Genomic DNA, 25,037 nt, shown 5'->3' on the forward strand with positions numbered 1-25,037 from the left:
GGTCAGGTGATTTCACACATATAAAGTTGCTTTATAAAAAATGAAATTGTATACCTTGTAATGTAACTGTTAGCTCTTATAGAGATTGGTCCATCAGTAGCTGATAAAATATGGCTAGGTCCAAAGGATGACCTTCTGTAACTTATAACAATGGTTTAGGTATGGACAAAAGTTAGTCAAAGAGTTAATATCTTAAGCAGAGAGAGAGGAAGAAAAATCATCCTGAAGACCAGGATAGGATCGTTAATAGCATATTTAATGAGTAATGAGTAACTTTGAGAAGAATTATTTGAAGGAAGAATGTTATCAACAAGGCTGCAACCCAACTGTTGACCAGCGCTATTTTTCATCTGCATGCTTAATTGGAGAACAATCTGTCTCCAAACTCAGGTTATTGTTAGCAGCCTTTGCATCCTTGCATTTCATGGGACTGAGGGTCTCAGTTTCTTGCTAGCTGTCAGCTGGAGTCTGTCTTCAGTTCCTTATCAGTTGTGGGCCAGAGGCTGCCTGCAATGTCTTGCCAAGTGGGCCACGATCTGGCCTCTTACTTCATCAAAGCCAGGAAGAGAGAGAGGCTCCTAGCAAGGCAGTATCATAGTCTGGTGTGACATAATCACCTTTGCCATATTCTGTTGGTTGGAAGCAAGTCACAGGTCTTATGAACACTCAAGAAAGAACTGATGGCCCATGCACATGAGAACAGTAGGTGAGGATGAATGGGGCCATCTCACAAGGTCCACTATGCCATGACAACCTATTTTCTCTCCTTAGATATGCAAAAGAATACTACTATTAATTAAAAAGTGCTTAACTCTTTGTACTCAATAGTTAATATACTTTATACATGTAGGTCATATTATAGATCCTCTATTCACAGAGGAATCTTGATATGCTAGACAGGTCATACTTGTTAAGAAAGGTTATAAGCTCCCTTTTTAACGAAGATAAATTATTTAACAAGATGAGCCATACTTTAGTTTCATTATCAAGGAAGGGTTTTGGAAGACCTCTATAATGGGAGAACACTTCCGAAGTTTTACCTAATACGGGATCAGATAAGTTCTTAAAGCAAGTTAGTGTAAAAAGGAAAATTTTTAGCTTAGTTAAAGTGTGTTTGTGCTCTCACTAAAGAATCTGACAGAAATTTGTAGGATTTAAATCTGAAGTTATATGAGAGGTTTTCCTTTGGTAGGACCTTCCATTTATTTCATTCTTGAACTACTATGTGCGTTGGTTGGGGCACCTTGCTTCCAATTTTTTAGTCCTATAATATTTAATTAACAAATATCTTCATTTGCTGGCTGAATTGTTTCAGACAAAGGAAAGGAAAGCGTCTCTGGTAGTACTAAATATTTCTTTTGGGCTGGTTATTGGAGCTTTTGTCTTTGAGGATTCTGAGTTGCCAAGAGCAGTAGTTTAAGTGAGAGGTTTTCCTCTTTTCCTAGAGACTTCTCAATGGGCCTCAGGTAACAAGAATTGAAAATCTGTTTTATGGTGTCAAAAGAGACACTTTGGACATAAATTGTTTAGGGCATATACCATTTCATAGTGCTGGATTTCTTACACTGGGAGATTGTTTCCCTCTGAATGGAATAAGAAAACATAAAAATGAAAAAGATATAAGATGGGGAAATAAATCAAATAACAAAATCATCTACTATATTGAAAACAACAGCAAAATCCCAATAAGTACGAAGCAAACTCTTTTAAGTTAAAATAAATGGAAATGATTAGTAAATCTTTGTATGTCTAGTTGACGTGGTTGGATTTCTTCATGAGGAATTTCAGAGGAGGCAGAATTGAAGGCTAGGGTTTTTCCGGAGGCTTCCTGGGGGGAAGAAGATAGTCAGGGACACAGTCTTTTCATTCATGCCAGAGATCTGTGTTGCAGTAGTCAAGGGAGCCGTAACTAGGGCCCCCGGGGCCAGTTCACTCACCAGGTCAACACAGCCATAAATATAGCATACCTAAATTATTGGTGAACTTATGTATCTAAGTCAGCATACTCAATCTTTTCTTCTTTTTTTTCCTTTGCTTTTCCCCCTCCCTTTTTCTTTCGTTCTCTTTCTTCTTTCTTTTTCTTTCTTCTTTCTTTCTTTTCTTTCTTCTTTCTTTTCTTTTTCTTTTTCTTTCTTTCTTTCTTTCTTTCTTTCTTTCTTTCTTTCTTTCTTTCTTTCCTTTCTTCTCTCTCTCTTCCTTCTTCCTTTCCTTCCTTCCTTCCTTCCTTCCTTCCTTCCTTCCTTCCTTCCTTCCTTTTTCTTTTCTTGTCAGAATATAGTCCCTGGAGTCAAATTTACCTTGTTACTGTATCATTCTGGAATAGATAATGACCTTTTCCCAATCTCCAGTGTCCTTGTCAATAGAAAGGGGCTAGTAAGTTGAAACTATGCTGTCAGAATTAACAAATATGGCACACTTGACCCAGTGTTTAACACATAACAATTGTTAGTAGTAGCTGCTGTTATTTTCATTGTATAATTTAGCTTGATTTTAACACTTTGCAATGAGGGTGATTAAGCATCACTCTATCTGGATGAAAGTATTTGATTTTATACAGTATTTTTATTTTAATATTATTGGGCAAATGCTGTATTAGGCAATACTGTTAATAAAATAATATGTCCAATGCTTGGCATTTTATTGAGATGTGTTTTATGTGGGATCAACATTTTAATTTAAAATATTAGCCATCTGCATAGTTTTCCCCAGCAGTTAATTTTAAATTTTCATGGCTACTCTTCTAAAGTTAAAAACAAACATAATCACAAAAAAATTAGAACAAAAATTATGAAAATATTTCTAAATTGACATGGACTCCCTTGGTCTTTCAGATTTATTGACAACAGTATGTGGATATTGTGCTGGATGTGGGTGATACAAGGATGAAGGAAAGGAGTTCACCATTCGAAGGAACATAGGGAGTAGTGGGAAGAGGAAGGCAACACAGGATTGCTTCCAGCAGAGCCCTGCACAAAGTGCTTTTGTAACAGAAGATGCAACAACTAACTCTGCCTGAGGCTTTCTGGGCAGGTCTCCTTAAAAAGAAAACCCAGGAGAAGAGTGGTAACTAAGATGAAGAGAAGTGTCTCGATAAAAACTAAGTGAGGACAGGGAAGAGGTCTTCCAAGAAGAAAGTAGTATGAACAAAGTGCCATAGAACTGAGGAAAGGTCTAACATGATAGAAACAGCAAGCAATGCGTTGAAGTGGGAGCACAGACTACATGGAGAAGAGAAGAGGAAGCACTGGGAGCTGGATGATGAAATACTTTGGGGATTATTGGTAGAGTCTGCATTTCATTTTACAGATTACAGAAAACCAGTCTGGTTTTATAAGCAAGGGAGGGATGGGATTAATTTCATAACAAATGATTTCAAAGGAAATAATATTCAATTTTAGCTTGCTATTATTATATTTAAAAACTTCATGGAGAAGCTTACATTAATGAAGCCAGCAGGCTCCCAAGGCCCTGTGGGGGGTAAGAGGACTCAAACCTACTCTGTTCCCCCCAACCCTCGCCCAGGAGGACACCTGCTGTTTGAGTATGGGATTATCTCCTAGGAGAATGGATCCATCATTCAGGCAGAGAGCATTGCTGGAGAAAGTAGTTGTACATATCATTTTTCTATTCTTCTGATTTTGCACCAAATGTTTTAATATTATAAGAATCAGGCTTTATAGGTGAATTGACGACTGCCACAATCCTCGGAAGTAATTCACATAACTCATATTAAAAAGTAGATGCTGTTCATATTATCCAGAGTGGAGGTGGTCCTCCGAGAACTGGGAATTCTCAAAACATTTTCTCTATTGCAGAGCAATCCAAAGGGATGTGGGTTCAAATACTTTTTCATGTATGTTCCTTACTTATATGTAAAAATGTCATGAAACCCTTATGCGGTACATCCTTACAGACAAAAAGAAAGAAATAATGGGCAGAAATGTACAAAAGCAAAGCATTAGAATTCTGATTCCCAAGAAGATACCAAAATCCTCCCACGCTAGTGGATTCACTGTAATATCTAATCTGGAAGAAAGCATCATACTTCCTTTTTCTTCTTCATGAATAAACTACCCCTTGGGGAACTTCACTGCATTTCAGAGATTTATACTGAAAAAGATGCTTGTTTTTCATACCAATCATGCCAGCTTCTTGTTTCTCATTCATTTATTCATTCATCCATTTAACCAACAAATACTTGTCGAGTGCTACAAATACACATTGTGTGTGTGTGTGTGTGGGAAAATTAGGAAGATCAAAATAGATTTTCTGTCCTCACAGAGCTTCATGTCTAGTGAGGGAGAGAAATACTACATGAACATTCAAATAAGAGCGCAACGACTACAGTGCAGAGGCCAGCTTGGGCTTCCCTGTCTATGGAGGGGTAGATAAAATTGGCCGGGACCCCCCAGATCCATCACTGATGGGGTCAGAAGCTCCACTCTGCATATCCAGGCCTCTTGTTTCAGGGTCTCCTCTGCCTTTAGGCTTCTCTGTGGTGAAGCCATCACTGTTCTGCACTTTTTAAAAAAAATTTAATTCCAATATAGTTAACATTCAGTGTTTTATTAGTTTCAGGAGGACAATATAGCGATTCAACACTTCCATACATCACAGCAGTTTGTTCTCTATAGTTAAGGTTCCATTTCTTAGTTTGTCTTGCTTTTTTCCCCCTTTGCTCATTTGTTTCTTAAATTCCACAGACGATTGAAATCATATGGTATTTGTCTTTCTCTACTTTTTTCACTTAACATTATACTCTCCAGATCTATCCATGTCATTGCAAATGGCAAGTTTCTTCTTTTTTATGGATGAATATTATTCCATTGCACATATATACCACAACTTCTTTTATCTATTCATCTATTGACAGACACTTGGACTGCTTCCATAATTTGGCCATTGTAAATAATGCTGCTATACACCTAGGGGTGCATGTATCCTTTTGAATCAGTTTTTGTATTTTTTTTGGTAAATACCCACTAGTGTGTTTATTGGATTGTAGGGTAGTTCTATTTTTAACATTTGGAGGGAACTCCATACTGTTTTCCACAGTGGCTACACCAGTTTTCCACAGTGGTTCAACAGTTGTTTCTTGAGCTTTTGATTTTAGACATTCCGACAGGTGTGAGGTGATAGTTCATCGTGGTTTTGATTTGAATTTCCTTGATGATCACTGATGTTGGCCATCTGGATGTCTTTTTGGAGAAATGTCTATTCATGTCTTCTGCCCATTTTTAAATTAGCTTTTTTTTTTTTTTTGGTGTTGAGTTCTGTAAGTTCTTTATATATATTTTGGATACTAACCCTTTATTGGATATGTCATTTGCAAGTATCTTTGCCCATTTAGTAGGCTGCCTTTTAATTTTATTGTTTCCTTTGCTGTGTAGAAGCTTTTTATTTTGATACAGTCCCAATAGTCTATTTTTGCTTTTATTTCCCTTGCCTCAGGAGACATATTTAGAGAACTGTTGCTATGGCCAATGTTGGAGACATTACTGCCTCTGCTCTCTTTTAGGACTTTTATGGTTTCAGATCTCACATATGAGTCTTTAATCCATTTTGAGTTTATTTGTGTGTATGGTGTAAGAAAAATGGTCCAGTTCCATTCTTTTGCATGTAGCTGACCAGTTTTTCCAACGCCATTTGCTGAAGAGATTATCTTTTTTCCACTGAATATTCTTTCCTGCCCTGTCAAAGGTTGACCATGTAATTGTGGGCTTATTTCTGGGTTTTTGATTCCGTTCTATTGATCTATGTCTATTTTTGTGAGAAGACCACATTTTTGTGTCTGTTTTCGTGACTGTTTTGATTACCACAAAACTTGAAGTCTGAAATTATGATCCCTCCAGTTTCGCTTTTCTTTTTCAAAAGTGCTTTGACTATTCAGTCTTTTGTGGTTCCATATAAATTTTAGGATTGTTTGTTCCAGCTCTGTGAAGAATTTTGATAGGGATTCCATTGAATGTGTAAACTGCTCTAGGTGGTACAGACATTTTAACAATATTTGTTCTTCCAATCCATGAGCATGGAATGTCTTTCCATTTGTTTGTGTTGTCTTCATTTTCTTTCATCAGTGTATTATATATGTCTTTCATCTCTTTTATTCCTAGGTATCTATTATTTTTGGTGCAATTGTAAATGGGATTGTTTTCTTAATTTCTCTTTCTGCTGCTTCATTATTAGTGTATAGAAAAACAACAGATTTCTGCACATTAATTTTTGTATTCTATGACTTTACTGAATTCATTTATCAGTTCTAGTAGTTTTTTTGGTGGAGTCTTTCAGGTTTCCTACATATATAGTATCATGTTGTCTGCAAATAGTGAGAGCTTTACTTCTTCCTTACCAATCTGGGTGCCTTTTATTTCTTTTGTGCCTTTTGTTGTCTGATGGTTGAGGCTAGGACTTCCAGTACTATGTTGAATAAAAATGGTAGAGTGGACATCCTTGACTTGTTCTTGACCTTCAGGGGAAAGCTCTCAGTTTTTCCCCATTGAGTTTGATGTTCACTGTGAGTTTTTCATATATGGCTTTTACTATGTTGAGGTATATTACTTCTAAACCTACCTTGTTGAGAGCTTTTTATCATGAAGGGATGTTGTACTTTGTCAAATGCTTTTTCTGAGTCTATTGAAATGAATTATATGTGTTTTATCCTTTTGCTTATTGATATATCATGTTGATTGATTTTTGAATATTAAACCACCCTTGCATCCCAGGAATAAATCCCATTTGATGGTGGTGAATGATTTTTTTAATGTATTATTGGATTTTGTTCTTCATCTGCTTCAAAGAAGACAACCACCCATCCCTTCCTCAATTTTTACTCGACACTCATTTGTAAGTGTGGCTGACTTTAATGAAGATTTAGAAGTCATAAGGACAGTTCATAGCACGGTTCCACAGTGAATGAATATGAACATGTATTTGGATATTCATGGTTTTGAAAGTCCACTCGAACACTCCACCTTCTCACTGGACTTTCATCTCTCTTTAATACTCAGCTTTCCCTGCTTTTTCCTTCCTCCATTTCTCTCCTTGCCCTTTGCCTCCCTTCCTACCATTGCTCAGAAACAAGCAGGCAACCAACCAACCACTCAGTCTCACCACAATAAAACACAATGAACAATAAACAAATCCTTTTATTCTTTCATGGAGCCTGACCACCTTTTTTTTCATTTGGGCTCCTGAAGACATCCATACTCTCTGAGTTACAACTTCCACCCCGAAAGCGATATCTACATATTATACTCAATGTAGGCTTTTCTATTCTAAGCGAAATTCTGTTGCCATCTGTTAAGATGTGTATTTTTAGCCTGGATATATTACAAATTAGGATGCATGTTCTGACAGAAAAGTAGGAGGTACAATAAAGTTTAGTATTAAAACAGAGGGACTGGACGTAAACTGAGGAAGTAGAAAAGTAAAGCTTCTGTGAGAAAAAGTAACACTTCTGAAGACTGTTAGCATAGTCTAGTGACAAAGAGGAGGGAAGAACATTTCAAGTAGTGGGTCTGGAGATGGGAAAGGGTTTGGTGCCCTGGAAAAACTGAAGAGAGGCCAGCATGGCTGTACCCTAAAGAGGAAGAAGAGAAAGAAAGGGATGAAGATGGAGAGGTGAGCAGGGATCTGATCAGGAGGGACCTGATCATGTGGGACCTTGTAGGTCACATGACTCCAATTTTCAGGTTCCTGAATCTTCCCTAACAAATAAAATGACTTCATGAATTATTTTTTCTAAACTTCGAATTTATTGGTTTTTGAAACCGATACAATCATGCCAAAGTTGGCAAATGTGTACACACACATACACACACACACACACACACACACACGCACACACACGTTACATAAAACACCTTCCCCGAGGGCCATATAATTTGGCATTATTATGAAGTCTATCCTATAGCCATATGCATGGTCCTGGGTCAGCCGGGTGATTAGCTGAAATTTATCTCCGTATTCATTTTCTCTCCACAGGAATGTTTCCTGCAGAGAGACCCACAATATGAGGGTTTCTGTAAGATCTTAAAAAAATGTCGCCTGCCAGCAGCACATGTATTTTCTATCAGTTTTTAGTATTTGTTTCTGTTCGGCTGACACACCTGTTTCACATGAAGAACAAGTAGCTTCTTGCTCTGCTCAGTGCCTTACTACTATTAAGGCCTGGCAGGAGTAAATCTAAGTTCTGTTTACCACCAGGGTAAACTGCCCTACTATGGCATTCTTGTGCAAAGGCACTTTTTTGGAGTTCAGCAAACCCCACATATTTCCAGGCACCGAAAATGACACACCACGTACATTGCAGACATTGTGCTCACTGTTTCCTGCCACTGTTAATCTGTACCAGTGATGATGCTCATTCTGTTGTTTTTTTTGAAAAAAATTATTTTGTTTGTTCTCCCAATTCTATCTACCCCAAACTATCTTACTTTTCTTCTCCACTCTTGCTTTTCAGCTACTAATAACCATGACTTTTAAGTTGTCTTTTTATTAAAAGTAATAAATTAAGACATTTATCTTCAAGTGGTTTCACCTTTGCATTGTAACCACCAACGTATACATTCGCACAGTCAGAGTACTGAGTTTACCAAAATTCATTTCAGTAGCAACAACATTCATTGACTTAGGGAAAACACTTTCCGCTTACGGTTAGTTACTTGCTAGTCTTACACAACTGTACCTTCCATATAGTGTAATACTTTAACATTAAGATAGTTTGTGGAAGCGATATCTTCTGTGGCTCTTCCTTAAAAGGAAGCCACTGGCTGTTTGCTGAGCTTGACTTTTCTGGTGGTACTATGATTCCATCCGATCATCCTGTGAGTCAACACTTACGGTGGAACCTTGGCTACTGGTATCAGCAGTTTCATAGGACTTTTGATCTTTGGCAAAGTTGATGAAAACCTGATTGTTCAAGACAAATAAACTCATTAGTACTTGGTAAGCCAATGGAAGAAATAAGGTTAGTTCATACACATACACATATACACACACAGTGAAAGAGAAAAAAAAAGAAAACTAGATATTATAGACTTATGTCCACAAAAAAATACACACTCTCACTAGTGTTCCTTTTACATATTCAAATTTAACTGGGCGGGGGCACTGCCTGAGTGGCTCAGTTGGTTAAGTGTCACACTCTTGATTTCAGCTCAGGTTGTCATCTTGGGGTCGTGGGATTGAGCCCCATGTCAGACTCTGTGCTCAGTGCAGAGTCTGCTTGTCCCTCTCCCTCTGCTCTTCCCCGCTCTCTCAAAATTAAATAAATAAAATCTTTAAAAAGTTTAACTGGGATTTGAAAATAAAACCTATACCTACTACTATAATCGTAATATAAATCTAAAACTATAATTAAATCCCTAAAACCATATATCTGTATTTATAAGATTCACATTAATATCTCTATCAAGTATAATCCAGGAACCCAAGCCAAGCCATTATCAAATGTTTATATGATGATGTTGAGAGAAATTTCACTAGTTTCAAGAGTTAATGTACTAAAATAAAATTTGTACAGAGAGCCCACATTATGTTCAGTAAGCCAACTATTTAACAGACAGAATTTTATTACTTGGTTTAAAATCATTAAGTCTATTAGTCACAGATTCCTCTAGAAACTGAGAGTCTACTTTGTGTCAGACATGGTCCTGTAGTTGATTGTAAGTCAAAGGCTAAATTTTCTGGGTCAGTAAAGCCGTAATTGCCTAAAGCCCCCATAAAAAATTGTCCATAAAATACAGTACTTAGAGGCCCCTGAGGCCTAACGTTTAGACCCGTCTTGATGATAGATGCTATTAAATGTTCTGTACATCAGGCTGGTTGAGCTGTACAAGATCAACACATTGTGAAGATGATGAAGGATGACCCGTAAAGCCTCTAGTTATTGAATATAACATAATTAAGTCATATGATGTGAGTGAAACAAAAAAATTCTGCATTTACCACTTTGGTTGCCTGAATCTAGCACATCTACAGGTCTGGCACTGAATTCTCTCTAGAAACCCCCAACCTATGCTAACCCAGGAAGCCAATCAATAATGTTTTTTAAGAAACCTACCAAGAGGGGGGAGGGGGGAAGAAACTTAACAAGGAGAAAGCGAGGAAAGTGTTAATATCTATTTGTTTAACAGGTGAAAATAACATTTTGTTTCTTTACATATTCATATAACCTAATGGATATAAATGTCTTATTTTAAAAAGATTTTATTTATCTATTTGACAGAGATAGAGACAGCCAGCGAGAGAGGGAACACAGGTAGGGGGAGTGGGAGAGGAAGAAGCAGGCTTCCAGCAGAGGAGCCCAATGTGGGGCTCGATCCCAGAACTCTGGGATCACGCCCTGAGCCGAAGGCAGACGCTTAACGACTGTGCCACCCAGGCGCCCCTATAAATGTCTTATAGAAAGGAAAAATCTTCTTTTCTCCATTAAAAAAATAGTTAATGCTTTTCACACTTTTTTTGAACATCCCAAAATGCAGTTAAAAATAAATTAAGTTTTTCAGGTGCAAGCTTAGAAACTGTTTCAATTACAAACAAATTAAACGTTATTAAAAAGAAATAACCAGAATGTGTAAAAATTAATATGTGGCATTATGTACATGGATCATGGTATCCAGCTTACCTCTTCCAGGGTGGTCTGACTCACTAAGAAATTTGTGATATTTAAAGCAGTCTTGTTGGTTTCTAGCAGATCAAAAATGTTTGCTACTCCTCCTGCCGTGACTGGCACATGATACTCCAACATGCTGAGGTGCTGATCCTGTGGGGACAAAAGGGAAAAATTTACTCTGCTATGTCAGATAATATTGAGTTGACTAGACATGACTTCACCAAGAGCTAAGGAAAATACTGAAATTCATTCCATTGACAATGATGAGACACTGTAAAGGATGGCTATGTTTTGTAGCTAACAACCTGCAATGATGAGATGAAAAGTTTTACAAGTGTCAAAGAGAAATCAAATTAAAAACCTAATGAAAATTCCAAAGTAGTCTACATTCCTGTGCACTTATAAAGTCCTTATAGTCTTGCCTAGGAAAAAATATTGTGAAATGGTATTTTAGATGTCGGATTATGGTCAGCTCACATAAGGCTTTATTCAGAGATCACATTTAGAAAAAAAATTTTTTTTGTTTTAATGTGAGAACTGTTCTAAAAGGCTAGGGATTAACTGTTCAATTTATATTGGCTAAAGAGACTAGATTTCAAAAGCGCTGTGTAGGAAAAAATCTCATTAAAATACGCCACATTCAGGGAGCCTGGGTGGCTCAGTCGGTTAAGCGTCTGCCTTCAGCACAGGTCATGATTTCGGGGTGCTGGGATCGAGCCCCACACTGGACTCCCTGCTCAGCAGGGAGTCTGCTTCTCCCTCTGCCTGCCGCTCCTCCCCACCACCCGCTCGTGCTCGCTCGTGTCAGCTTTCTCTCTCGGATGAAATCTTTAAGAAAATGCCACATTCTTTTTTAACTCACTCTAAAATTCTTTCCAATTGCTTTATTTAGTCCATAGTATCACCATCTACTTAGTAATCTATTCTTGTTTCCTTGAAACATCTTTAACATCCTGCTTTTCTACATATTTAATCAGTTACCATATCCTCTAAAATGAGTCTCACATTTAAACCTTTCCTCTCTAGTTGCACCATCGACACGAATTCCAGTCTCACCACTCCGTATCTGAGTAACTGCCACAGCCTCTTCTGTGGCCGAGAATCTGCATGCATACACTCTGGCACGAAGCAGCTAGAATCATCTTTCCTGAGCGCTATTTGATCAAGATATGTTCTTACTCCAGCACCTACTCCTGCAACCTCTATGCATCAGATCGAGATAGTGAATTGCACCTGGGATTCAAGACTTCCGCTACCGGAAACCCCTCCTGTTCTCACTCCCTTGCTCACTGCCTAACCCCCCTTATCCACCTGTGGATGCATCACATCTGTCACCACAATCAGGCTTATTTTTATTCCCAAAATGTTGCTCTTGCTATTTCTCTTCTAGAGATCTAGAAACCACCACATACGTGTAAAGAATGGTCTGTTTAGAAAGAAATGAGACTTTTATGATCACTGCATTTGCTTTGTATAGCCCTGGTCCCACAAGAAACAGACCAAGGTGAATGTAATCTCATCACTCAGTGAATAAACACAGATTTCAACCTGCAAATTCACCAAAAGAAAAAGCACTATTGTGATTTGTGTAAAGCAAAGTGTCCTTTAATTTTTAAATTTGATTTTAATTTATATGGTAGAAAATGGACTTTGATAAGGATTGTAAAAGCTATTATTTCCTGGAGAAGTTAGCCAAGGTTTGGGAGGTTGAGGCAAAGGTATTTTATAAAGATAAAAGAATTGTTTTAAAAAATGTGCTCTCTTTTGCTCTCTACAATCGCGTCACATTAATATGGTCCCTTATAGTTTATGAAGTAGCTTTGTGGACATTTTATCACTTGTCTCTCACACCAGTCTTGTGCAGTAGATGTCATCACTCCTATTTCACAAAGGAGAAAAAGAAGGCTCAGAGACTTTAAATGTCTTGCTGGAAATAACACAGGCAGAGCTGGATTTTGGCCCAAGCCTTTAACTTTCTCGCCTCCATTCCTCACCTGATTTCTTTTATTTTTGTTCTATTTTATTAAAGATTTTACTTATTTACTTGAAAGAGAGAAAAGAGAAAATACAAGTGGGGGGAGTGGCAGAGGGAGAAGCAGTCTCCCTGCTGAGCAGGAGCCCCACGTGGGGCTCAATCCCAGGACCCTGAGATCATGCCCTGAGCCAAAGTCAGATGCTTAACCGACTGAGCCACCCAGGCATCTCCGCACCTGATTTCTTTTAAAGACGTTCATTTGCTATAATCATCTTGTACAAACTACCTGTACATCAAAGATGCTATAAAGATTTTTTTTTTGTCACATGCATTTATTTTAAGTATGTGCTATGTGAGATACATACAAGTATCTGTGCTTGTCCATCTGTGGATATATATACACAAGATGAAATTAAGTGAACAATGTTTCAACTAGTGTGGGAATTAAGAACTTGATTTCCAAGCAGTTCTGTTCAAACCATTGCGGGCTTATCTTCCAAATGAGAGGAGCAAGAAGGTAATCTTCTCTAGCTATGACATTCTGGAACTCTGCACTTTTTTTTTTTTGGTAAGAAGAAATGTCCTTGATCATGTATCTGTCATCCCTCAGTTCCTTAATATATATAATTAGTAAACTAGTTATGTACACAACTCAAAAACTAATAGTATGGTCATAAAGTCTTTGTGAGGGAGAAATAGAGATATATAAAATACTACATTTTATGTATGGATGTATGTGTGTATTTTAATGTAAGCCCTATACCCAACCTGGGGGTCGAACTCACAACCCGGAGATCAAGAGTCGCATGTTCTACAGACAGAGCCAGCCAGGTGCCCCAGGACTACATTACTTTTAAAGAGCTATAAAATGATATAATTAATTTGAAGATTCTATTTGCTCATACTAAGTTTATTTCAGAGTCCCTTATGTACCTTGAACTAATAAATATATTAAGATTAATAATAAAGCTACGCTTAACTTGAAAATGGCAAGCATCCACATTAGATTATGACTATCAAAACCAATCAAGACCAAAAGGCAGGACAGTTTCCTACTTACTTTTAAGTATGTTTTTGGAAAGTGCAGTTGCATAAACCTTGTGAGGGCCTCCATGCTCACTTTGGTATTCTTTAAGTGAACCTTGACAGTAAATCCTCGTCCAAACCTAGAAAGAAAAAGTGCAAAATGTGGTATGAGTTACATTTTGCTGAAATAACTCCCCTGGAATTCTAGGTAATGAGATAGGACCCAAGCTGACCATTATAGACCCTTTTCTTATAAGACTGCCATTTTGCCATAAAAGTTCAAGGTATGTTACGACTGGAAATAGTGCACTGCCATGATTTTTTATTTAGTTCTATGCTATACAAAGTCACACTGCTTGGACAAAAGCTGTATTAGAAAGAAAACAAAAACCTGGCTTTCGTTGACATCAATGAATTGGAAATTGATGTCAATATCTGGGGTTAAATACTTTCTAATTTAAAACAAACAAGGTCTTAAAAGGCAAGTCATTGGAGATTTGGTGTCCAAAGTGAAGATTAAAGTCACCAGGGTTTTAAAAATGAATACTAAATCAATATGCTAGCTGTTTGCCCAAGAATAGAGTTTGTAAAGAAGTCAGAACAGACTCTTTAAGAACAATGTATAATGTCTCTTTCATCCTTTTTTCTTACTTATCTTGGTTAATACTATTTTCTAAGAAGCCAAGTTGTACAGATAAAGGCATAAAGTAACACCCTGAAGTTTGGAGATTAACATGGATATGTATAAGTGCATATGCACTCTTGCAAATATAAAATATTAATTCAATTTTAATTTGATAGTATGATATTTGTGCACATTACCCCAATGTATTCTTGATTAAAAGGTTTTGAATGCAGTAAAAATGTTGAACAGCTTACTAAAAGCCTGTGCAAATGGCACATGAACACACTAAATAAAAATTTATGCCTTTATGTACTTGTCAAGGTCTAACTTGTTATCGAGTAAATTCTTGAAAACTACTTTCTGAGAGTATTTGTGTTGTGGATTTTTTTTTTAAGATTTTATTTATTTATTCGACAGAGATAGAGACAGCCAGCGAGAGAGGGAACACAAGCAGGGGGAGTGGGAGAGGAAGAAGCAGGCTCATAGCGGAGGAGCCTGAGGTGGGGCTCGATCCTGTAACGCCGGGATCACGCCCTGAGCCGAAGGCAGATGCTAAACCGCTGTGCCACCCAGGCGCCCCTGTGGATTTTTTTAAAAGACCTTTTAGTAAGATAATTTAACTTTAAGGTGAATCGAAGATCAACTTTTTCTTTCCGTTTTACTTCTCATTACAGGACAAGCTGCTGAATAATCCTTGAAGGTAAGTATAGTACTGTTAGATTGACTTCCTCACACCATATGTTCAACAATGCAATTGTTCTTCACCTTTTTTTTTAAGGTTTATTTATTTGAGAGACAGAGAGAGAGAGAACACACGTGAGGGTGAGCAAGCTCTGTGGGGAGGGCAGAGGGAGAGAGAATCTTGAGCAGACTCCCCGTTGAGTGCAGAGCCTGATGTGGGGCTCCATCTCATGACCCTGAGATCACAACCTGAGCTGAAAGCAAGATTCAGACGCTTAAAGGACTGAGCCACGCAGAAGCCCCTCACCTGCTCTTTATATGCTGCAAAGACCCAATACACTGGAACCTTCCATTCACCATAATGGCCAACCTGGTACAGAGAGCCTCACATTCTTCCATGCTGAAAGACAGAATCACATCAGAATCCTGAGCACAGGAAGTACTCATAAGCATAAGTTTAAATGTTTCATTATGGCACCTCAGAAATACAATTTTAGTTCCTTAAAATGTCTTTTCTCTTGAAGGACACAACAAATACATTTTAATATATAAATTAAATGTCTTCACATAGGGCTTATTACTCTTTATTCTCCAGCTTGCAGCCATCTGTCTCACCTGGAATGCCCTCTCATCAAACACAGTATTTCTTTCAACCTCTTTCAAGCTTAGGCTCAAGACCTACATTCCCTGAGCAGTGCTTCCAAAATAATCCTGAACTATTCATGATGCTTCATACTCCATATTCAGTTGGCTTTTATGTTTTGTTATTTATAACTAGTTAACCTGTACTTAATTATATAATCTCTCATTGCAAGAACTATGACAACTGGTAGAGATCCTCTCCACTTCATACAAAAGTGAATGGAAATTGGAAGATTGGCTTCAGAACATATAGTGTGCTTGGCAAAGCTAGGATAGGAACACATCTCTTAATTATAAACAAATCTAGAACTTTTTCTACGGGATGATAATTGCAGGGAAGGGATGACTTTAATACAAGGCCAACCCTACAAGAAAGGCACAGATAAAATGCTTCAGTAGCTTTTTTACTGAATTGACTGGAAGGGTCTACTTTACGGAGGCAGCCTGGGAGATCAGAACTCGGATTTTGTGAAAAGACTGTTTCAGGTAAAAGGCACAGGCAGAGGGAGGGGACAGTGATAGGAAGGGCAGTAAGTGTATGTGGAGCCACTAGTCATTCACGTTGACTGAATGGAGTGGGGGTGTCACAGGAAAAAAAAGACTGGAAATTTAGACGAGGCCAGACAATAAAAGGCCTCTCATACCAAGGCTGAGGATGATGAACTTTACGGCAATAGGGAAGAAGCATTAAATTAAGAGAGTCATAAGTCCCTCTTCATTTAAGAGAAGTTTGTTTTTACTTTCTGTGTTTAAATTTCTTTTAACAGATTTATTCATTTATTTTAGAGAGAAAGAGAGAGCGAGCACGTACACACACACACACACACACACACACACACACACACACACACGTGGCAGGAGGAGCAGAGGGAGAGAATCTGCAAGCAGACGCCTCCGGAGGGGGCTTGATCTCAAGAGCCATGAGATCATGACCTGAGCCGAAACCAAGAATGGGACGTTCAACAGACTGAGCCACCCAGGTGCCCTAAGACAGATTTGTTTTAAAAAGATTGTTTAGGTCCTATCCTACCCACCACAGGACCTGCATTCTCACATGAAACCTGCCCGACTTGCTCCCACGGCTATGAACACATAATACTTTAATCCAACTGTGGGTTCATTATCATACATACTATGTAGGATTCTCTCTTCCAGCTCTCTTCCTAAAATCCTGTCCGTGGCTTTCGAGTTCCCACATGAGTTTTACCTGTGAGATGTGAGGATGACGGAGCATTTATTCTGCACTTCCTCTGAGATGATCTTCCAAAGGTGCCGTTTCGACTTCGGATCCATCCCAGAGCTCGGCTCATCCTTAATAGAAAGTTACAAGAAAAATTTATCGAATTAATTAATTTTTGATGAGGTTCTTTACATGAATCACTGCGTCTCACTTGCCTAGAACAGAAATCACTTTGCGAAGTCCTGTGACTAACTTGTTTTATACTTAATAGGCTCTTTCTGCTGCTGTCAAAAAGCTCAAAATTAATCATTTAAAATTGTCAATCTGTTTAAAAAGTGTCTCAGTGAAGCTGACACCCTGTTACTTTACACTTGTCTCATATTTCTTTGGAAAAAAATCTGCATCAGTAACTGACAAAGTGGAGTTTCTGCATTTAATACTACATTGTCACAGATATTATCTGAAGCTACATCAACAAGATTGCTACCTTGCTCCTGATAGCAGAATTGTGGCTTTGAGTGATAATACAGCATGTGATGCCCACAGAACATAATTTGATTTTTTCAGTTAATATGTTTGAGGTGTATTTTAAATTCTATGTCATTAATTGAAATTGAATCCTCTCGGGGGAGTAAAAATAAGATCTGCAGAAACTGCCATGTAGAAAATATAAATTATATTTTAAAATAAATGATGGTTTGGAAAATTGTTCAGACACAAAATTGAAAATGTAAAAATGGATAATCTAAACAAACAACAATAGATTCTAAGAGATGATTAACAAATCAGAGGTCGAGATTAGGTCATCATTAAAGATATGTATTTGCAGTGGAGAGTATGTACGTAGGATTATCTGAGGCTTGTCTTTATAGTAAGAGATTAAAGGAATGAGTGTTGATTTGGGGAAACAAGAAAGGATAGCTTGTCACTGCTCCTGTTTTTGAAGACGATAGCATATAGGGCAAATGCATATGGTAGAAAATATGATAGTGCTCTCTCATAGCCTGTATTTCAGTTCTGCTCACTAATATGTAACATTTGCATAGCACTTTTAAACATTTTAAGTATTTTACCTCTATTATCTCACAGGGGTGCTTAAGGATTGTTTTGTTCAAGTTAAGGGACACTTAGACAATAAAATTCCACCATAAGCATTGATGGGCAGGGATGTAGTGCATTATAAGCTTCTGGTACTATGGAAAGATAGGCTGCACATCATGTAGATGGGTGGTTTAAATGCTTTGGTCCTCTGTAGGACTTAATCCCTGGAATAACGTGGTGATTTACAGCTGAATTTATATTGCATACAGTTAAAACTCTTCTGAAGTTTGGAGTTCCTTGAATGAAGGAGATCTTCTAAAAAAAAAAAGGGCAAGTTCATTTCTCGGAAATAAGCCCCTTCACAACGTTTGGCCTGAGGAGCAGGATGCCGTATTGATCACCTCTATGGGTAATTTGTATTTCCAGGTGATGAGTTAAATTTTCCAGCTGTTAACCAAAGTATAAATGTGTAATGTACTTCTTGCATCAAAGAATTCAAATAAAATAGAGACTCATATTATCACATCACAAACTTAGGTAAGTAACAGGGAAATGAAAATTTAGCCCAACACATCACCCTAAACTGTGTCTTTCCATTTTAGGAGGAGTTGGAAAATACGTTGGTTCACCTGATGAGTTACTAACAACAGATTTCTCCAATGACGGGCAATCAAATTCTTCTATATTCCATAACATTACTTATTAGAATATCCTGAATTCGTTTTGGCTACTTCCTATTCCCGTAACAAGTGTTTCCTCTGAAACGGACTAGCCATAGCTCTTTGCTGATATAAAATCCCTTAATGAGGGCGCCTGGGTGGCTCAGTTGGTTAAGCATCTGCCTGAGTCTCGGGTCATGATCCCAGGGTCCTGGGATCAAGTCCCGCATTGGGTGTAGAGAGCCTGCTTCTCCCTCTGCCTGATGCTCCCTGCTTGTGCTCTCTCTGACAAATAAACAAAATGTTCAAAAAAAATAAATTCCCTTAATGAGGTGGTATATGTAAAATGTGTTGCAAAATAACCAGCACACAGCAAGACCTCAGGAAAGGTTTATGGCAATGATGACAATAAAATGTTACACATGCTATTGGGTATGTGGGTCGAATTATGCAGTTCCCTTTCCACAATGATCCTCTTACCAGCAGGAGAATGGAAGGTTTCCCGATCAAGGCCAGTGCGGTGGATAATTTTCTTTTTGTGCCATAGCTGCACAAAGAGGTTGCTCTGTCCTTGTAGGGCATCAGGTGAAGTCTCCTAAGGAGTTTATGAACAGTCTGTGGGTGGAAAACAGGAGTTAGGTTGTTGACCTTCCCCCATCAAAACCCTAAGAGCACTACATGGATAAAAGATAATTGTGAAAGAGAGTTCTATAATGAAGAAATACATACCTGAAAACAATTCAAATATTTAAACCCAACGTATTTTATTTTTACTTTTAAAGGTCCACCTAAAAATTAATAATGACTTAAAGAGATAAAAGCAATTCTGTGGAGGCTCATTTTCAAATGGGATTTTTCCCCCCAAATGTGTGTGTGTGTTTACAATTGGATTGGACTTTCTGCAGGATTTCTTTATACAACTTAAAAGCGCTAAAACAGAGTTCTACCCTTTACAAGGCAGGCTTCTCACTGTTTCATCTTTCTTCTTACGGAGGGGGCAAGTTGTCACAAAGGCTTTCTGTCTATTTAAAACTGACCCAGTATCAAAACTTCAGCACGTTAACTTAGGAATCATGAGTTCTTGAGTCTATTTCTGTAGCTAAACAGCTCTGGCAAATAGTGGACTCCTAGGAGGATTTCATCAGGTCCTCAGGGTTGTAGAAATAGAGAGAGCTGCCCAAAGGGTTAGCCAGTCCATTAAAAAGGCAAATGATGGCAGTGAAGTACAAAACCACATTTAAAAAATCTAAACAGAAGCTATTAGATTTTATGTGGGCAGTATGCAGGGAATTCCATGTTTCAGAACTTATCGAAACACTGGAGGATGTGCAGACATCACCAACCAATGCTCAGCCCTGAGCCAACGGCAAGTGTGATCCTTTATCAGACAGTTCTGAAAAGGCAACTGAGCAAACACAGGTAAAGGAGCTTCTGCAGCTGAGTTCACAGGCACATATCTGATATTCACAATTGAGGTAAGACTGCCTCAGTGGTCAATGACAGGAAGAAAATGCCATAGTTTTCCAGACGTCAACTTAGTTGTGACAGTGAGGAGAAGGGAGCAGAAACAGTAATGGTTTTCAAATGAACTAGTTTTCACACTTATACTCACTTCTTTAATATCTTTTTCTGGAATTCCGTGTATCCTGGCATAGAAATACAGGTGTTCTTCCACAGACACCAGGTCATCTAAGGCATCTTCCTGAGGGCAGTATCCAACTAGTGAGCTGTGTGAGTCAGCATGACCCAGGGATCTGAGTTCAGAGAAGCAAAGATACAGATAAGTTTCAAAAGGTATGTGCCTTCTAATCCCCAAATATGGGGAAGGCAACTCTGTGTCGGTCACGGCAATTAGTGATTCTAATAAAAAAGGTAAAATATCCCACCATCATATCACACGTAGAGATTTAAAAATTTCCACCTCCTGGAACAGCTATTTTTTCCCTAAGGTCTTAATAATACAACTACAAAATAACAAAGAGTTAATTTAAATTATTTTTTTCATGTCATTATGTTGTGCTTGATAAGCTGAAGCCATGGTTTTTCATACCCAGTTTTATTTCTTATCAGAATATTTCCACTTGAAGGAATTACGTCTCCTGTTAGCATCTTGAAGATAGTTGTCTTTCCTGCTCCATTCACCCCAAGAAGGCCAAAGCACTGGTTAGAGAGGGAAAAAAAAGAAAAAAAAAAGGTATAAATCTTAACCCAAACCAAAGGCATTATAATCTTTTCCTCTTTCTCCCTGGGTGAAATAAATTACAAAGAAAAAAAAATCATTGGAATATTCATGGGTATTGTAATGTTCTGTTGGCATTTGATAAAACTTTCTCTTTTTAACAAATGGTTACTTACATCTTTTTTTCCTTTAATCATCTGAACATTTGTATATATACATAGGACTTATTTTACATATTATCTTATATTACATTACCTGTGTGACATGACAAAACATCCCACAAGTAAGATATGCTAACTTGACAAAGTAATTATATTTATAGATTTCACATTATTCACACAAAAATCACAACTTTACTGAATAAGCCACTGAAGCAATAATTTCTTTATGCTGTTGAATACATTTGATGCATTTGGTTTGCAGCTCTGCCCCAAAAACTAAGGGCAATGCTCACATTCTCCTTCTCCTTTCAAAGCTGCCTCAATATTTCTTTTTTTTGCCTTTAAAGATTTAGTTATTTATGAGAGAGTGAGTGAGCAAGCACACGAGGGGAGGGGAAAAGGGAGGGGAGAGAGAATCTTAAGCAGACTCCATGCTAAGGAGGAGTCCAATGTGGGGTTCAGTCTCATGACCCTGAGATCATGACCTGAGCCAAAATCGAGTCAGATGCTTAACTGACTGAGCCACACAGGTGCTCCAGTACTTCTTCTATAAATAAGAATAAATATGGATGCAGCTTTAGGATCTCACTTCTGACCACCGGTCTTTTTATGTATCTTTCACTAGCTTTCACTATGCTATCAAACTAGAAGTTGAAGAGAACACCCTGCACAGGCATCTTGACTGACAGTCCACCCCAGGGAGGACAGCAGCTTGGGATGCGGCTCAGGACTTGGGGTATGGTGAATCCTCCCTGTTAAGAGAGAAGACTTAGAGGGTAAATAACAAATGGACATGTGTAAATTTTATATACAGAATCCATCAAGATATTCAGGGGTTGACTTCTGTATTTCTAGGAAAAAAACAGGAAAAGATAAAGATTTTTGTCATTTAACATGCCAACATAAAGGACCGTTCAGAACGAAGCAGTGTTCCTCACCTCTCCAGCGGGTATCCCGATGCTGATGTTGTTTACAGCTATGATCTTTTTATGGATCAGTTGGTAGGTCTTTGTGAGACGATGGAGCTGGACCAGGTCAAATTCACCTGCACCATTCTCCACTCTGAATCTCTCAGCCCGCACATCTTCATCTTCATCTATTGTCTCCATTACAGGTGAAGAATTAAATTTTCTGAAGAGGAGTCTAAAAAATGGACCCAGTGATTCTGCATCAATGATTCTGAAATGGCACTACTCAATTTTGACGTGTTTTAATGGAGTCACACTTCACTAAAAGTGTGCAATCACACACTAGGTTTGTTTTAAATTTGTTAGGCATTATGCTATTAAATAAAAGTTAAAAATTAGTACGGATGCCCTTCACCATATTCAATATAGTATTTGGAAAATAGCTTCTGCTTTCCATGCCTTAAATGCTTTCAGATCTACTGTTATAATTCAGAATCCTGATTTTAGTAATAAGGGTGTCCATTTGGGTTTGAAAGTTACTTCCTAAAAGTGAGACCAGAGTCATTAGTAAGACCCAACACTTACAAACCCACAATCAATTATCATCTTCTTAAAAAAAATACTTTTTATTTCTTCTTTTATCAGTGACATGAATGTTCCTCTATGTTCTGTTAACTGTGAATGTCTTAACTAGGTGCTAGCCAATATGTTAAGGTTATCAGCCCTGAAAACTAAGTCTCAAACCCACCTCAGTATCTTGCCTAACATATAATAAAGCAAACCAAACAATACAAAATTTAAAAACTCAACAAATCAATTCAGGTTTTCCTCCCAATGTCCCTGTTTCTTTTAATGATATCCCCAGAGATTCCAACTGTGATGTTTTCTTTGAAATCTTCCCCATTCCAAAATCTACTCATGTCAGTCTCCTAGCACTGGAAATGCCTGGAACACCCAGTCATCAATCATGTTCTGTCTATTTCAATTACCATCAGAGGCTTTCATTCTTTCTCATCTAAATTCTTCAGGAATCTCAAACCGCTCCAGTGTCTCTGACTCTTCCATTCTAATCTGTAGGACCTCCACAGAATCACATCTCCTAAACCACGATTTCATCAGGTTGCTTTCTGGTCAAAACCTTTATTGGACTACTATTTGTTTGTTGAATAAAGTCCAAATCATCTCTTTAACCAAGTATCCAATAGACTCCATAGTCTTCTGGCCACATGCTTGAGCTCCCACTATTTCACTACGTTTATTCTATGTTCTAATCCATTGTATTACTCATTTCTCAAATACAAGCCACAATTTTTTTGCTCAATCTCTGCTCGTCATTCTTTTCATTATTTTTAACTTAAGTTTTATTTTTCCTTAGGTTATGTGTGCACATTATGTATTAAAAAGGTACTGAAGAATACAGAGTGAGAAATAAGTTTCCTTCAACTCTGTACATTTCTCTTCAGCAGGGCACCTATAATTAGAGATAGTCTATGCATATGTATGCATAAATTATAGTTCCTTTCTAACCCAAATGGTAATAAACATTACATGAAGTTCTGAACTTGCATTTTTCACTTAATATCAGCAGGAACCCCAAATACTACATACAGAACTGTGTTAGTGTAATGACTGCATAGTGTTTCATTTATAAAAAACATATATAATTTATTGAACCAATTCTTACATGGAGGACATTTAGGTTGTTAACAGCACATTCTTTTGCTATTAAGAATGGTTGTTAATGATGGATGATTTTATACATATATAATTATGCATGTGTGTGAGCATATCTGTAGGAAAAAAATCCTAGAAATGGAGTAGCTGGGTCAATGGTATGTGTATTTCTTTTTATTTATTATTCTGTTTTCTCTTTACTCAATCTTCTTCTCCCAAACCCACTGCTAATATGCTACTCACTCAGTCCTCTTTCCTCATTTCTACTTTCTATCCATCCTTTTAAACTCAACTCAAACACTACATCTTTTGTTTATGTATGTGTTTTCTCTCCACCACTGAATCTTAATCTCTTTAAGCCTAATAGTTGAGCTTCTTTAATTTTTTTTCTCTCACTCTACAACAATACTCGCAGATTTATAGTAAGGTTTGATAACTATTTACCGAATTCAATGAATGGTGAATTACCTTACAGTTTTTTAAAGCTTTTTGAGCACAACATTTCCATTTTACTAATGGAAAGAGGACTATAGACCCCTTCCTAAATAATCTGAATTGAGTTCTATCACAGATGTCAGATACTATGTTTTCGTTTTATTTACCTGAGTTTCTTTATTAGCCATTCATTGATTAAGAGCCGCAAGAGAAAGAACATGGTGCCCTGAGAAACCAGAGCCACAAACATTGCACCCAGTTTATCCATCTCAAAGGTTTCACTTGGATATTCCACTCCATATGCTTTTAAGAAGTCTAGGACCGACTGCTGTTGAGAAAGTTCAATCAAACCGTAGCCAAAGCAGAATTGTGGAAAAATCAGGAAAATGCGCTTGAGGGTTTCAGAAATAAGTTCTAAAGTCTGAAATGAGAGAAGAGAAAAAAAAAATGAAGCTCAGTGTTAGACTTCTAACAAATTGACAAAAATGTAAAACTAGATGTGGACAAATATGAAAACTTGAGAAATTCATCTAGATTGGCAATTATTTCACATGTATGCTGAATTTATATGTAAGTATTTATTACAAACAAACAGTGGAGATTTATGACTAAAATTCAAGCAGAAAAGGATTATTTTTTCCTTGAGATGATCTATGGTCAGGCCAAATCCTGGAGGTTGAATCACTTCTAGCCCTGCCTTACACCCTAGGAATGCAGAAATAGCCAAGGTGTTGGGGTCTGATACAGGATATTAGTTGTGCCTGAGTAAAGTTGTATTTGGTAAGGTAAAGTTTTAGAACCTTAGGTAATTTGTACTTGAAGAGGGACCAAAATGGTGAAGTGAGAAAAGAGATACATCCTATCTCGATGGGGAACAAATGGCTCATTTTCACATTATTCACACTTGGGCCAACCACTTGCAACTCATGAATTGTCTTCTTCCTTCTGGAGTGTGCTTGTCTATTCCTCAGTTCACTTCATTTCCTCTCTATTCTTTCCCATTCAATCGCCTAGCACTGTTAGTGCTTCCCTTCTCACTAATTATAATTGTCAGTTCTGAACGGAAAGTGATGCTTACAATGAAGTAGACTCCAATACATGATTGAAAAGGAACGAATTGGGTTTTTTCTCTAACCCACAGTCATAGAACTAAGCCATTGTCCTTGCTACTACCATACCATACCAATTTGTTAATAAGTAAAAAGTGTAGCTGACCAACTGGTTGCATGATTTTTA

The 25,037-nt window shown here is 37.6% G+C and overlaps 1 protein-coding gene across 2 annotated transcripts in view; it reads right to left on the bottom strand.

The window, feature by feature from the left end:
- Positions 1-6,856: 6,856 nt before the first annotated feature.
- The window catches only part of ABCA12 (ATP binding cassette subfamily A member 12), a 171,502-nt gene continuing 153,321 nt past the window's right edge, over positions 6,857-25,037 (bottom strand). For both annotated transcript variants that reach the window (XM_034655128.1, XM_019807562.1), the window contains 10 exons: positions 23,969-24,222; positions 21,723-21,927; positions 20,495-20,604; positions 20,057-20,198; positions 18,925-19,059; positions 16,772-16,875; positions 15,230-15,322; positions 13,651-13,756; positions 10,628-10,765; positions 6,857-8,910 (listed from right to left, as the gene is read on the bottom strand). In XM_034655128.1, coding sequence (XP_034511019.1) covers positions 8,803-8,910; positions 10,628-10,765; positions 13,651-13,756; positions 15,230-15,322; positions 16,772-16,875; positions 18,925-19,059; positions 20,057-20,198; positions 20,495-20,604; positions 21,723-21,927; positions 23,969-24,222 — 1,395 coding nt within the window. In that variant the 3' untranslated portion in view covers positions 6,857-8,802. The remainder of the gene's footprint in view (positions 8,911-10,627; positions 10,766-13,650; positions 13,757-15,229; positions 15,323-16,771; positions 16,876-18,924; positions 19,060-20,056; positions 20,199-20,494; positions 20,605-21,722; positions 21,928-23,968; positions 24,223-25,037) is intronic.

The sequence above is a fragment of the Ailuropoda melanoleuca genome, chromosome 2, assembly GCF_002007445.2.
Source record: "Ailuropoda melanoleuca isolate Jingjing chromosome 2, ASM200744v2, whole genome shotgun sequence".
NCBI classification, from domain to species: domain Eukaryota; kingdom Metazoa; phylum Chordata; class Mammalia; order Carnivora; family Ursidae; genus Ailuropoda; species Ailuropoda melanoleuca.